This window comes from Zygotorulaspora mrakii, chromosome 8, assembly GCF_013402915.1.
Source record: "Zygotorulaspora mrakii chromosome 8, complete sequence".
Lineage (NCBI taxonomy): Eukaryota > Fungi > Ascomycota > Saccharomycetes > Saccharomycetales > Saccharomycetaceae > Zygotorulaspora > Zygotorulaspora mrakii.
The window spans coordinates 719,149-734,669 of NC_050726.1; the positions used below are offsets into that span (position 1 = coordinate 719,149).

Below are 15,521 nucleotides of genomic sequence, written 5' to 3' on the forward strand. Positions count from 1 at the left end.
TCTTTTTTTTTAGTTTGGTACCTTCAAACTAATGAGAGCCAGCACCTCTGCTGACCTTCTCCAAAACAGTTTCGTAAGAGACCTCAGAGAAATCAGTACCTTGAATATCGGTGGATACACCATTCAAAGCTCTTCTAAGAGCATCTTTGGAAGATGCGTAAACCATCTTTGCTCTGACTGGTGCAGTGTCGGGAGACCAAGTGTAGAAAACGATCTTAGATCTCTTACCCTCATTGCCATTGAGCTCATATTCAAAGTCATACACGGCATACAGACATTCGTTTTCTGGCAGTTTCTCTAGGAATGCGTCGTACGAATCATCCGACGATGTTTCCTTGACCACAATTGCGGTCTTGTTGTCGTTTAATCCGTACAAGACGAACTTGTACTTCTTACCCAATTTCAAGTCGTTGAAAGAGTTAAGCGATTCGTCAGCAACGGCAACACTGTTCACATTTAGGCTCGTTAGTAAACTACTTCAATATACTTCCCCTTTCACACAGGTAAACTTCTCATATCACCCGACATACCCTGATCTAGACATTTCTCAAAGAGTGTAATTATACGTATACGATATATTCAGTGATATAGCTCACAATGACAATGCCAATTAGAGCAAATGAACCTTGATCAATATCAGGTTTCGTGTCGATTTCATCAATACGTCGAATTGAAAGGAGAAAGGGGGCTCGCCGTTCGTGAAACAAGAAGTTCTCGCTGAGTGCGACAGGCCGTAGATGAAAAAACGAAAAAAGACAGGCTTACCCGAACAAGGTCTGAAATTCCAGCAGTGATAATGCTGGAGAATCCAGTTGCTGTATCGATCAGTTGGTTGTTCGATTGCGTTCTACTGGTGCTAGAGTGGCTCTCTCAAGGTCTTAGTATATTACATATGTAGACAAAATGCATGGGATTCGGGGGACTCATGGGGATGCGTGAAAGACTTGAAATGCGATTCACAATTGATTCAGCGAGCTGCAACGGACTTTGTGGGGAGTGCGGATGCATCTTCTAGTTTGTCGATTATATCAGATATCAGGTCCTCCCTGCTGATACGGCGCGGCCTCTCGAGTTTGTAGAGGAAGATGAAGAGATTCTGGTCGATCATTTTCTTTGCCTTGCAAATGGAGAAACTGTTGCGGGACACGTCTGCGAGATCGGCGACGAACTGCGTGTGTACTTTTGAGTTGAACTTCACGAGTCTGGTCATGTCTGGGGGCAGTTCCTGCTTTGACATGATCACGAGCTTCCAATCCGAGGTAGGTGCCACAGGCTCCAATTGGATGGGTGCGTCTGTAGAGAAGTTGTCGGAGTACATCAAATGTTCCAGCTCAATGCAGTTTGTAATGATACTGCTCACTTTGCTGCCCACTCCCGTATTGTCAGAGATTCCAGCTATCCGCGAGTCCAGTTCGGGTTCCTTTGGCAGCTGAGGCAGCTTTTCGTCTACGTAGGTCGACAGATTGGGGCTAAACATCTTGATAAGTTTACAGTCGCGTAAAATGGTGTTCAACAGCATATAGACGGTTAATGCGCGCGACTGAGCGCCGCCAGCATAAAATTCAGCTGTCGAAGCTTTCATTTCTGCTATAAGACTGAAATAATAACTCGTCAGAAAACCCAAAAAATCATCGTATCGGCTCTTGAACTCAATCAGTTCTTGAATATTAGATGGCTCTCCAATTGTGTTAACAGCTCTAAATTTCTCCCAAATGAAGGAATCGCACACATTTAGATTCAGAGAGCTCTCTCCTAGATCGATCTTTTCTTTCTCTAGATATTCCTGTATCCTCAGGGTTTGCGAAAACAAGCTGAACAGGATATAGTGCTTACAAAATTCTTCCTCAAGTTGAGCATTCGTAACACGCCTGGAAGCTAAACAGGAGCGAATAATATCACCGGGACATATTTTGCTCCTGTCCTTGCCTGTACTCCACAAAAGCTTGTATTTTTTTGTCCTATTCATTAGAGCTTTCAAGTTTGCAAAGCTGCACTCCCCAAAAAAATCGTTAGAAGAACTATCGAGTGGCAATTCATTAGCTTGTTCTCTAGGCATTCTTGTCAGTAAATTGTTCACCCTGTGTTTCGACTGCCCAGAACAGAGCTTACGACGTATTAAAGATCCGCAAAGTTGAAGGCCTGTAAAAAGTACCCTGTGCGAATCAACAAACGCGGGAAATAACCCAATGCCGTTAGAATCCTTAGGAACAAAATCAACCTCATAAACATTAAGCGGAGAATTGTCCACAGGGTTCACGAACTCTGCGCCGTTCAGATATTTGAAGGTTTCCGCTGAAACGCCCAATCCCTGACAAGAGAGAGAATATGCTGGATCTGGCCAAGATACAAAACCTAGCTCCTTCGATCCATCCTTGGACATCAGCTTTATGGCATATTGAAATTCCAAAGGCGCCTCACCTTCTCGTCCTGATGTTCCAAAATGATCTCCAGAGACTGGACCATACAATCTCAAAAGAGGCGTACTAAAGATTGGTGCCACTTCGGCCCATTTTGCAATTGATAAATTTTCTTCCTCTGCAGCACTCCGAGGGCTCACTCGAATCAGTTGTAGACCCGATGCTCCTTTAAACGATGCCTGTATGTCACTTACCAGGAGTTTCTGCACGGATCCCAATGACCACAACTCCAGCGCTCTTGTGCACGGTATAGACACTGTATTTAACTCACTATCCCTGAACCGGCTCCTAAACTTCCGCAACACCGTATTTCTTATTGTGGGAACATTATCTTTGTATCTATACTGTCTCGCACTAGGTTGTCGCCTGAAGGAAGCAAAAAATAGAGCGTACCAGCTCTTCATGTTCTTCAAAGATCCCATAACTGGGGATAGACCTTTCAGATAGTCCACTTGCCCTCGATGAGACGCTCTTGCCGCCACTGAGGTCTTTTTCAGCTTATTGTTCATGTCATTAATGTTAAACATAGTTAAGCGTGACCAGCAAGTGTGGCGGCATTGTCGCTTACACAGCCAAAGGTAAGATATATAAAAGGGATTTAAGGAAAGATGTAGCAGACAGAGGTGTTTAAGACGATATATTAAACTGAGAGATCATCAGGATTGTACTATACCCCTAGTTGTGAAAACTATAAGCTTAGTTAAAGGTAGAATATGGCACAGAAGGAATCTGATCCTTTATTACCAATGAAAAATGAGAGAGACCTTGAAGCTGCTTTTTCCTCAGTGGATGGGACATATGAGTCATTGACACTGCAAGATTTAGATTCTGAAACTGACAAAACTGGCGTGATAGTAGATGCCTTTTTGGAGGTACCGCAGGGGAGACACCTGGGACTTTTCTCAACGATGGTGCTTTTTGTATCTCGAATAGTCGGATCAGGAATATTTGCTACTCCCAGCGCAATATACGTGAACTGTGGCGGAAACAAGCTGCTGTATTTTGGCATATGGGTACTGGCTGCTTTACTAGCATTTGCAGGGCTATTCCTGTATTTAGAATATGGATCGTTTTTACCGAGGTCTGGTGGTCGCAAGAATTTCTTGGAACAGACCTACACGAGACCGAGGTTGATGATGAGTGTCACTTTTGCATGCTACACGGTACTGACAGGCTTTACAATGTCCAATGCGATCGTATTTGGCAAATATTTTTTGTGTGCCATTGGGCTCAGTGACGTCTCGCAAAACAACAATTCTAATGCTTCAAAGTTCATTAGTATTGCTGTCGTATTATTAGGAATTAGTATTCATGGCACATCAGTACGGTTTGGTGTAAAAATTCAAAATTTTCTAGGCGGCATGAAGTTCATTCTGATAGGAATGATGTGCCTCATTGGCGTTTATTCGCTAACAATTTGGCAATCAGATGCCAATGAAGTTACTTCTATCCCAGCCTATGCCTTCCAAGATGGTGCCGTCGTTTCGGCTTCATCCGTGGCCACAGCGTTCATAAGTACCTTCTTTTGTTTTACTGGTTGGGATAGCGTGCATTCTGTCGCGTCTGAAATTAAAAATCCTACCAGAACACTCAAAATAGCCGGCCCTCTTTCACTTTTTATTTGTTTCGTTTGCTATACTATGATGAACATTGCTTATTTTAAAGTGTTGACATACGATGAAATTAGACAAGCTGGTCCTTTGGTCGGTAGTGTCCTTTTCACTAAACTATTCGGTGTTAATTTTGGTGGTAGATTACTTTCTTTCTCAGTTGCGTTGTCTACGCTGTCAAATATTATGGTTGTCCTTTATGGAGTATCAAGAATGAACCAAGAAGTTTTCAGAGAGGGTTATCTACCCTTTTCAATTCCTTTGGCAAGTAACTGGCCATGGGGGTCTCCATTACCATCTTTACTATTGTGCGGTCTTTTGTCAGTCACCTGGTTAGTAATCTTGCCTCCTGGTGGATCGTCGTTCGACTACCTTGTGTCTATGGAGGGTTATGGTAGTCAATTTTTCCTGCTATTGGTAGCTATTGGAATTTTTATTTACAGAAAAAAACACAGGGATCAAAAGCCATCTACGAGGGCCTCTTCAGTTGGAGTCTTGAGCATCATTCTCGTTTCTATTTATTTGATGGTTGCACCATTTTTTGGCAACCAGGATGCCAATAAAACTGGCTTTTTGCCACCATACCAAGTCACTGCATTAGCACTTATTGGTATTTGTATCCTGTATTGGCTGATAAAATTCTATACATTACCAAAAATTTTCAAGTACGAGTTAATACCTCGTATCGTGGTCCTTGATGATGGATTGGTTGTCACAAAATGGATAAGGAGTTATGTGGCCTGAATTACAATTGATGTACGGCGCACTTTTATAGACAAGCCTCAATGTCGGAGGCTTATTTTCACGTTAATGAATTAGGGATATAATGTATAATATATAAAAAAAGGAATAATAATGATTTTGATCTATAAAAGTTGTAGATATCACTACTTAGCGTTCAGCTTTTCTACAAAGGCCTCCTTGGCAGATTCAATTAAGCTTTCCAACTCTCCACTTTGCTCACACATGCTATAAAATATACTGTTTTTATTCAATAGTAGTGAATAAGGATGATCATACTCTTTGACTTCACCAGCATCCATCACAAGAATTTTGTCATAATCAATAACAGATCTCAATCTATGAGCAATGGTCAATATGGTACTGCCACTAAACTCTTTTCTAATAGTATTTTGAATCTTCGCATCCGAAGCATAATCAATGGAGGCAGTGGCTTCATCAAGCAGAATGATCTTTGGTGACCTGAGCAATGAACGTGCCAAACACATCAACTGACGTTGTCCTTGAGATATGTTTCCGCCTCCTTCGGTTATCTCACTCTCTAAATCCAAGAACTTGTTGACATTTTCTGAACTTATCGAGGAAGTATCGTTATGGAACCGTTCCAACTCCTCAGATCTCACTAAATTGACACGTTTTAAAGCTCTGAATATCTCTTGGTTCGTGTACTCATCGTAGGGATCTAAATTACTCTTTATAGTACCAGTAAATAGGGTCGGATCTTGTGGAATAATTGTAATAGAACGACGCAATTTTTGAAGGTCAATCGAGCAAATATCAACGTTGTCAATTTTTATGTAGCCAGTTTCGGGATCAATGAATCTAAACAAAGCAGTAATTATAGTAGATTTACCGGCACCAGTTCTTCCAACAATTCCGACCTTCGACTTGGCATCAATAATAAATGAAACGTTTTTGATGACCCTAGGTAAATTAGGTGCGTAACGCAAGGATAAATCATTGACTTCTACTTTACCCTGCTGAGGCCAATCTGCTGGTGGCGTCAAAGCATGCTCCATGCGAGGCTCTTGTTCAACATCCATGTATTCCATTAGTCTCTCAACAGAATTCATATTCATCTCGACATTAGAATAGAAACGTACAAGCCATAGGGCCCCTTCTGTGAAAGTAATTGCATATGTTAGTGAAATACCTGCTTTACCCGAATCAATACTGTCGATATTTAATAAGATAAAAACACCGGCTCCAAAAATCACTAGAGCACCAATAAGATCTATTCTGAAAGACAACCAACGATTGGCAACCCATAAATAAAAGAAGGGTTTGTTGTTGTCGTCAATTTTCTGCAAATTGTCCTGCAAAAATCTGGATTCATCACCGTAAGCACGAATTGTTGTGACACCAACTAATGTTTCTGAAAAATGTTGGTATATAGGAGATCGTGAAATTGAATCTAACCTTTTTAATTCCCTTGAAGCGGACAAGTAAAAATAACCAACAAGAGCGTATAGAATCATGACAGTAATAGCAACAAACAGAAATTGTGGCGTTATGATAGTGATCAATACAACCGTCGACAGGCAAGTGATCAAACAATAAAAGGAGCCTTCAATATATGGTGTCAGTTCTTGATCTACACCTTCAAGATCCTTGGAGAAACGATTCATTATTCTGCCAATAGGTGTCGAATCAAAAAAGCGTACCTTGGCATGCAAGATCTTGGCCAATAATAACTTGAAGATTTTTCTAGACGCCTGAATACCAAATGTATAGCTGATTACGGTCTTAACTGCGGATAAAACAGATTGAAAAACACCAATCAAGAAATAAATCACTAAGTAGTAAACCGTAGAGTGAGCTGCTGGTGTCTGTTCTTGGGATGAGATCTCACTGAAATGACTCTGGATCACCAACGTGGAGCTTACAACACTTCCAATACGACTAATGGCACGATGTCCAAAGAGAGAAATACCCTGACCGACAGCAATAAGCTTGTCCGAAATATTATGGGCTGCCCAATCGCGAAGCCACCATGACTGGCCAATGTAAATACACTGTGCGATTACAAAGGCTGCAATTAAAATAGAAACGGTCTTCCAACCACCAAAAATGTCAAGATACCATTTGTAAACGGAAAGACCGACAACGCCCTCAGCTTTCGTTTCTTCCTCGACCAGTTTTCCGTCCTTCATACGCTCTTCTTCAGTTTGTTTTGTCTTTGGTTCCTCCTTGTTTTTGACCGCATTTGCTAGACTAGCAGAACTTTTATCTTTCAAATTTACGGAAGAAGCATGTCTAGAAAGAATACTTGACTTGATTAGTTCATCTTCCCCTAATAAACCCTTTTGGAGGAGAGCAAGAGGTTCTCCTTGGTCCTTGATTTGCCCATTTTCCAACAATACAACTAACTCAGCATTTCTAAGTGTTAGAGCGATGTTGTGAGAGATGAGAATACATGTTCTACCTTCCATTAAAGGTCCCGTAATACAGTTATCATATATCCAAGCAGCAGTATGCGAATCAACAGCACTCAAGCAATCGTCCAAAAGAACGTGTTTAGAATTAGAGTAGAGTGCTCTTGCTAACGATATTCTTTGCTTCTGACCACCTGATAGGGTTATGCCCCTTTCACCAATTTCCGTCATATCTCCAGCAGACAGAATTTCAAGATCACGCTTTAAACCACAGGCCTCTATGACAGCTTCGTATCTAGCTTCGTCGAGGGGTGCACTGAATAAAATGTTATTTTTTAAGGTATCATTCAACAACCAGGCTGCCTGCGAACAATATGCCATTGAATTTGTTAAGCCATCAGTACCAATAGGCAACGATTGTCTTGGGTCCAATGATGGAACAACAATTTGTCCAGTTGAAAGATGCATTTCACCTAATAGCGCCATGAGAAGCGACGTTTTACCGGAACCAGTGGGTCCTATCACGACATTCAATTTTCCAACTTTAAACTCCACATTCAAATGTTTCAATTTGAAGTCTTGTTTATTATTCTTATCCCAAGTGACTGTTGCATTTTTGAACGCGATTTTCTCTCCTTTTTTGTCAACCGTTAGCTGATTATACTTCTCGGTGTCCTCTTCACTCAAAAAATTCTGAACTCTATCCAATGATACCTTGGATTGAATTACAAAGCTCAACATGTCAGAAAGTTGATCCAAAGGTGTTCTTAATAGGGCGAACAAAGAAAGTGCCGTAAAAGCTACAGGCGTGGTCAGAACTTCACCTTGAACATAAATGTAATAACAGAAAGCAGCACTAGTGACAATTGACGGTGTGATATACCAAACAAATGAGCTTGCTGCCCAGATAACCGATCTTAGAAATAAATAGTGCAGTTCTTTCTCTCTTATGTTCTCAATATCGTTTTCAAAATTATCTTCCCAGGAAAAAAATTTGATAATACGAATAGCTTGGAAGGCTTCATTTAATCTCTGAATACGCTTGTCTGTGACAGAGAGACTTTTCTTCTGTAATTCACCAACATATATTGCGAGCTTGAAATTTAGTGGCATCGCAGCTATAATCAAAATCGAACCAACAATAGCAGCTGGACCAAGAAGGTAATAAAGTAGAATGAATGCAATGAGGGCCATGACTACGGCCTCTACGAAAGCGTGTAGATAAGCACAGATTTCACTAACTTTAAAAGCATCGATGGCCATTAAATTTATGATCGCACCGAGATTGGCAGTAGTCGAGGAAGATTCTTCATCTCCATCTATTTTTGCTTGTTGATTTACCTTTTGAGGGTCAGCTTCATCCGTTGATTGCTTGGAACTATTTGACACTTTTCTCTTTAAGGCTTTGGCATAAATTTCCGAAATGATAATCGCCTTCATTCTTACGCATACCCTTCTTCCAAAAAACAGCGCTTGACCTTGACAGACTGCTACAAAGATTCTGCATATGAACATACAGAAAACATAAAACCAAGCCAAATTCGAAGAGGCAGAATTCCTATCTTCCACATAATTCAGAATTCTTTTCAGTAAGATTGTAGGAATGAAACTGATTATACTTTCGATAATAGCCCAGAAAGCTTGAAGTGTCAAATATTTGACGAAAAATGACAAAAGGTTGACGGAAAATGTTCTCTTCTTTTTTAAATTATGAGTATAGCGTTTAAACCTTTTTGCAGCAAAAATGGAATAATCGTCAATCATTAATCCCCAAGTATCATCTGCTGTCAATGTGTGCTTGTGTGCTTTCCAAATGAGATTGTTTATCCAACTCCAGCTAATAAAGCTTGCAATTGAAGCCGTAGGTTCTGGTGAAGGCGTAATATTTTCATCTGTTTTGTAATATACTGCGAAGGAGTTACCCATTGGCGCAAAGAATAAAATCAAAAATAGTACCAGATCAATATACGTTTGAGAAAGGTAGTACCTCCTAACGATGGAGTTTGTGATGTGACCAATGCATATGGATCTAAATGGAAGAATGTTTGATAGCAATAAAAACATATAAGAGACGAAAGAAATTGACCATAAATTTCCGGGATAATCACTGATGGATTTGAATGATTGATTGACGTTCAAGAGACGAAGTGAAGTGACAAATAACAGAAATGACCATAGTATAATACCCATAGCTGCGCTCTTGAATGGGAATTCAGATAGCACCCCGGTGTAATTGACATAAATGAACGTATGCAAAACGACCTGCGATACAACCAAAAAAAACTCTATGATAATCCTTGACTTTTCGACAAACCCACGTCTTACAACAATGGGTTCGCCATGAGGCTCGCCATTTTCCTTGAGAAACTTAATTTTTTCAATAGAGAAGTGACTCTCTTTCAATTGCTGACCTGTGAGTACAGCGCTCTCATTGGTATTGTAGTTCAAAGATTCACCGGTACCAGACAGTAAAGGGCGATTCTCATTACAGCCCTCAGTGTCTTCCTCACCACCATTGTGCACCAACTCTTCCACCATATTCGTTTTGCGCAAATGAAGTATGTTATACTTTCTGTAATGTGATATGACATTGATTATCAAATAGTGGAAGGCGACCAATGTCAAGATGAGCGGCACTTTGTAGTTGATATAATAAACTCTGCCACATTGCGTGACATCGTCAAAGAACCAAAAGTCACAGCCGTCAGTAGCCGTATCATTCAAGGAATTCATGATTGGATAACTGAACGATTAGACACGACAGACTCTTCACAGTGCAGTGAGATGTTGTTATGTATCTCTTTCCTTGCTGCTTCAAATGAGCCTGCATTTTCCGTTTTTTAGCAGAGTCAAGAAATATGAACATCAAAAGCGAGAGATAACCGGTATTAAACAAGAAACATCGATTTACACCCAAATACGGATGCAAATTAGGGTACATATAGATAGTGACTGAATTGCTTACGACACATGCACATGTACTGAGTATATAAACGCTTATTTTTTGGACTCATAGGTATGCAAGCTATTTACTGAAGGATGTCCAGAAGTAATATTTTGAAATCTAGAAAAAAAAGACTTTCTTTATTTTAAATACATAATCAATTTAATCTTTTCTACTATGAAGAAAAGAATTATTGTTTAGTTTCTTCGTTTGGTGCTTCAACCTTTTCTTGCGCAGGTCTTACAGCTGCAACGTCAACGGTAATTGGCCTTTCTTGGAACGATTTACCTTGGAAGCTTTCTACCTTTTGTGTGATTTCACCCTCCGAAAGACTCTCAAAAGTGACAAAAGCGATACCTCTGTTCATCTTCTTGCTGAAAAATACTCTTTTAGTCTCAGTATCCTTCATTCTTCTCATAGGCAACACAATTAGCTCTGGCTCGGTGCCAAAAAACTCACCCAGTTCTTCCTTCGTTGCATGGTATGGAATATTGTTGACATACAAAGTGTCCGTGGACCTCTCCATCTCTTCCAATGGAGTCTTGTCCTTCTTTGGTGGATCTGGCACAGCCGGACCGCGGTTGCCAAAGTTGCCTGGACGACTAGCATCACGGGCACCCTGTGCGCCATTGCGGCTGTACTTTCTGTTACGCATTTTCTTCTCCCTTTCAGCGCTTCTCTCCTCTTGCGTCAAAACCTTTCTGACAGAAATAGGCTTCTCATTGACTGGAGCCCGGTCGTACTTTTCCTTGATCGCATCAAAGTCAACCTTCTGCGGGAACTTGACGAATCCGTATCTCGTGTTCATGCTACGGCCCGTCTTCGATCTCGTAGGTATGATCTCCACCTCCACAGCTTCGTCCTCGCCTGAGAACAGCTTCTCCAAATCCTGCTCCGTGCATTCCAGAGGAAGATGTCCAACGAAAATTGTCGTCTCGGGATCGATCTCTATCCTAGCATTGGCATTGTATGCATTTCCTTCAGCAGACATATTTCAAATATTTCAAATTTTTCACTAAAAAGAACAACCGGTTAAGCAACTGTAAGAGTACTACAAATACTAATGTAGCTGATGTGATTTACGCTCTAAAACTATCTTCACTGCCACACAATTAGCTCTGTAGACCGTGCTGTTTATATCAAGATGGTTCTGCTTTTCACCTTAAGGTAGACGAAACTCTGCGTTGCCACCATTGCAAAATTGCAAAATTGCCGGGCAACGCGACAACCTACAAAGCCCCCTGAAAAAAAATATTAATCAGGAAATCAAGAAAAGTGAAAAACTTGAAAAGGTGAAATTTCTTTCTAGAAGTCTTTTAGAGGTGAAGATCACACTGGACGAACGATCACTGACAGAGGGCCATTAGTATGGCGGTGACACAGTCGACACACAGAGGCAACAGAGTTACAGGAGCACGATGGGTGGCTTTGTGGTCATATTCAAGGACTAAAGATATTAATGTCAAGTAGTAGTAGCGATGATATTTATTTTTTAACTGATATATCTGTCATTAATCCGTATCTAAGAAGGAAAAGAGCCTTCAATACTGCTATCACTATGGTACATACTAACAAGAAAGTTATGGTGGGGCTGGAGGAAGTTCTGTGTTGTTTCTGTAACAAGGTGATGAGCCGAATCCGCTGAACACAATTGCAGCAGCCGGATGGAACACGGGCAACTCACTTCAATAGAGACCATTTGCGTTTTTCTGGGAAGCTAGATTTTTCACTGTTCAACATGATGCAGAAACATCACTATAGAATGAAGAAAATAGAATCTCAGAAAAGAGCGGCAAACTGGGTTGACCTCCTATAATGAGCACACGTGCGGGCCATCTGGGCAGTTGCTGCGAGTGTGGAGCGAGCGGTTTCAGTTCTCCGACGCTTGCTTCAACAAAGCAAACAAAACTGGCGTCCTGGGTTGTAGAAGTAGAAAAAAAGTAAAATGTATTATTTGTAAAAATAAGTCCAAAAATGCAATAAATTAAGATTCAATTATGTCTCTAATTCATATATTGAACTTAAGCGGTAGAAGACTTAGATCTCTTGTCGAACTTAGCTTGAGCTTTGTTACCCAAGATACCACCACCCCAGTGCTTCTTAACTTCATCGTATTTGTCGGTGAAGTTGGCATTGACGGTGGAGATGATCTTGGCCAAAGCAGCCTCATCTTCTTCCTTAACTTCGGTCAAAGCAGCGACAGCAGAGGTCTTTTGGTTAACCAAAGCACCTAATCTAGCCTTACCCTTGACGATGGCATATGGAACACCCATCTTCTTACACAAAGCTGGTAAAAAGATGACCAATTCGATTGGGTCAACATCGTTAGCGATCAAAACTAGCTTGGCCTTTTTGTTTTCGACCAATGAAACGACGTGGTTCAAACCGAATTTAACAGCGTATGGCTTTGGAGAAGCTTCTTGTCTGGTCTTACCTTCGGCAATGGCAGCAGCTTCCTTGGTCAATCTTTCCTTCTTTTCAGCAGAGGTCTCTGGTCTGTACTTGTTGAACAATTTGAAGGTTTCAGCAGCAGAGTTTCTGTCCAAAGTGTATTGGAATTGAGCGATAGCAGGAGGAACCTTCAATCTGATAGACAAGATTTTCTTCTGTCTTTGCAGTCTAACATATTCTGGCCATTTGACGTATCTGGACAAGTTTCTCTTTGGTTGAATGGATTGACCAATGCCAAAGTTCTTTGGAGAAGCTTGAGTCAATGGGTTTTTTGGCTTGTTAGACTTAGCAGCCTTGGAAGCAAATGGGGATGGAGCAACTTTCTTACCTGGAGCCATTGTTGATTGTTTCGATACTTGTCTTAGATCGAAGGATTAAGTGATAATATTCAGAAATAGGTTCAGGTTCTCTGATATGCTCGGAAGCCTGCAAATATCTTTATATTTGCATTTGCACGCCCAGACTAGATGAGCTGGCGCTGCAAAGAAAACAACTGCTGGGGTTCATTTTGTACCGGACACGCCAATCACTTTCCGGACAAAAAACCTTTTCTCACATAAGCAAAAGGTGTACAGATGTAGCGGCTCCTCTTTTGAGAATCTGTGCACCTCATACTGTGAGAGCAGTCACACAGAAATAATTCACTTCTTCCACCGTCATAAAGGCTCACTTCACTTGTTTCCGGCCTTGGTATTCGATTTATATCGTCTTTTTATTTGGCTAAATACATAAATTGATCACATTAAACATTAAATATTACACTAATCATGCGAATTAGTCATCTTGCTGCTGCTACCGCTTTCGTCCTGTTCAATTTCTTTGGTCGCAGCTAGCCAACCTCTTGATCTTTCTACGGCAACTTCCCATAGTTTCCATTTTTGCCTTCTTTCTTTGTCGCTAGAAGTGCTCCTGAATATTTTCAAATCAGGTTTGACATAATCTGCCGGCTGCTCCCCCTTATCCAGTCCATTATAGAAAACCCATTTTTTGACATCGCTGAGATCTCTCCACATCATTCTCTCCGCCGGATCTTTGAATGCCATTTCTGCTGCAATTGCTGCCCCCAATGCTGTACACTCGTGAGTAGGTGATCGTCTTACTTTAATACATGGTCCCAGGATATCAGCTTGAATTTTCATCACTTCATCTGACCGGGACATGCCACCGTCGACTGCAAGTGTGGATAGTAGGGATTTTTCATACGTCCCATCAACAACCTCCTCAAAAAAATCTTTATCTTTGTCCTTTGCTCCTGCAGCATCCGAACTCATTGCCTTTAGAATTGCACGGGCTTGGAAGCATACACCCTCTACGGCTGCTCTGGCAATATGTGAAGCTGTTGTAAATTGTGACATACCCATGACAGTGGCACGAGCATCTGGATCCCAATACGGTGCGAAAAGTCCACTGAAAGCAGGTACAAATACAACACCGCCAGAGTCTGGCACTCGAGACGCTAATGGACCGACATCTTCCGCCTTTGGTATCAATCTGAGATTATCTCTGAGCCATTGTACCACTGCGCCAGCTACAGCAACCGAACCTTCAAGAGCAAAATGCGGTTTGCTCTCTTCGACACCATCCAGATTCGGGAACCAGTATCCAAACGTAGTCAAAGCACCATGTTGTGAAATTAATTTTTTTGAACCTGTATTGTACAATAGGAAGCAGCCGGTACCGTAAGTACATTTTGCAGAGCCTGGCTTAAAAGCTAACTGACCCACCAATGAAGCGCTTTGGTCACCAAGGCAGCCTTGTAAAGGTACTGGTGGATTTCTGTTACTAAAATCAGATAATAGTTTCCAATCACTGGCAAGCAAATAGCTCTTAATGCATTTTGGCACTTGGAAATCACCATAATATTCAGCTGATGATACAATTTTCGGCAAGTTGATTTTCTTACGGTCAATCCCCCAGTAATTTAGTAATTCGTCATCATAATCCAGTGTGTCCAAATTCATAAACCCCGTTCTCGAAGCATTCGTAACGTCAGATACAAATGCCCTGGATGACGTCAGATGATAAATCAGCCAGGAGTCGACTGTGCCAAACATTAAATCATTTTCTTCGTAACATTTTTTAACTTCGGAAACGTTGTCTAGAAACCAACGTAATTTTGAGCAAGAAAAGTACGTTGAATACAGTGGTAGCCCTGTTTTATCTCTCAACCTTGCCTGTTGTTCCTCTGAAGTAGTATTCCTCTTGTCCGTCACTATTTGAGCATTTCTTGTGTCATTCCAAACAATACCATAGTCAACAACGGGCAAACCCGTTTTCTTTGACCAAACAAGAGTCGTTTCTCGCATGTTGGCTAGCCCCATACAATGAATCTTGTAGGGAGCCAGGCCACTGGCAATACGCTCTTCATTAACCGAATAGACAAAACTCAGGGTCTTGGATAGACATTCCACTACGTGGACAAGAATATTCAGTGGCTTGCACTCGACCCAACCGGGCCTAGGGAACCGTAACGTGGGCTCGCGCTCTTTGATCAGCAAATCCTCAATTTCTAAAAACTCGTTCTCGCTGATCGCTATTCCCTCCGCCGAGAAAATCGGTTGATTCTCGTCATCCAATGCAAATCTGCGTTTGCCCGAAGCGGCGTACTTCTCCTTCGAAGCCGACGTTGAATATTCGATTTGGTGTTTCGCGACCTCCTGTCCCAGTCTGTTGAACAGTATTGCCCGCGACGATGTCGTCCCCACATCGATAGTTGCAATCAGCGGGATAACTTCATTGACAGTGATTCTGGACTCGTCATCGACCTCGTCCTGGGTCATCTTTCTGTAGTTTTTTGGCAACGTATATTCACTTTTCACGGTCTGTAAGCTATAACGACAACTGTAACATGCAAACTTACATTTAACCAATGTCTGTAAATGAACCTTTTTTATACCTCTTGCTATCATTTAAGTCATATCTCTGGAAACACCGAACTGCTGCTCAAGAGGGTGAAACCGCTTCTTTTCACCTCAACATCATC

General features: G+C 41.3%; 7 protein-coding genes across 7 annotated transcripts; 1 reads left to right on the forward strand and 6 right to left on the reverse strand.

The window, feature by feature from the left end:
* Positions 1-28: 28 nt before the first annotated feature.
* COF1 (cofilin) lies at positions 29-544 on the reverse strand (the record flags this gene model as incomplete). The annotated part of the gene is made up of 2 exons (XM_037290872.1): positions 29-446; positions 531-544. The coding sequence occupies 2 exons, from the start codon at positions 542-544 to the stop codon at positions 29-31; spliced, it is 432 nt and encodes a 143-aa protein (XP_037146767.1).
* A 423-nt stretch (positions 545-967) lies between these two features.
* CBP2 (Cbp2p) lies at positions 968-2,944 on the reverse strand (the record flags this gene model as incomplete). Its single annotated transcript, XM_037290873.1, has 1 exon — positions 968-2,944. The coding sequence occupies one exon, from the start codon at positions 2,942-2,944 to the stop codon at positions 968-970; it is 1,977 nt and encodes a 658-aa protein (XP_037146768.1).
* Positions 2,945-3,130: 186 nt separating this feature from the next.
* On the forward strand, positions 3,131-4,771 carry MUP3 (Mup3p; the record flags this gene model as incomplete). Its single annotated transcript, XM_037290874.1, has 1 exon — positions 3,131-4,771. The coding sequence occupies one exon, from the start codon at positions 3,131-3,133 to the stop codon at positions 4,769-4,771; it is 1,641 nt and encodes a 546-aa protein (XP_037146769.1).
* A 143-nt stretch (positions 4,772-4,914) lies between these two features.
* YBT1 (bile acid-transporting ATPase YBT1) lies at positions 4,915-9,876 on the reverse strand (the record flags this gene model as incomplete). Its single annotated transcript, XM_037290875.1, has 1 exon — positions 4,915-9,876. One exon carries the CDS (start codon positions 9,874-9,876, stop codon positions 4,915-4,917), a length of 4,962 nt encoding a protein of 1,653 aa, XP_037146770.1.
* Positions 9,877-10,277: 401 nt separating this feature from the next.
* HG535_0H03730 (uncharacterized protein) lies at positions 10,278-11,078 on the reverse strand (the record flags this gene model as incomplete). The annotated part of the gene is made up of 1 exon (XM_037290876.1): positions 10,278-11,078. One exon carries the CDS (start codon positions 11,076-11,078, stop codon positions 10,278-10,280), a length of 801 nt encoding a protein of 266 aa, XP_037146771.1.
* Positions 11,079-12,108: 1,030 nt separating this feature from the next.
* Positions 12,109-12,876, reverse strand: HG535_0H03740 (60S ribosomal protein eL8; the record flags this gene model as incomplete). The annotated part of the gene is made up of 1 exon (XM_037290877.1): positions 12,109-12,876. The coding sequence occupies one exon, from the start codon at positions 12,874-12,876 to the stop codon at positions 12,109-12,111; it is 768 nt and encodes a 255-aa protein (XP_037146772.1).
* Positions 12,877-13,299: 423 nt separating this feature from the next.
* On the reverse strand, positions 13,300-15,447 carry GUT1 (glycerol kinase; the record flags this gene model as incomplete). Its single annotated transcript, XM_037290878.1, has 1 exon — positions 13,300-15,447. The coding sequence occupies one exon, from the start codon at positions 15,445-15,447 to the stop codon at positions 13,300-13,302; it is 2,148 nt and encodes a 715-aa protein (XP_037146773.1).
* Positions 15,448-15,521: the final 74 nt, after the last annotated feature.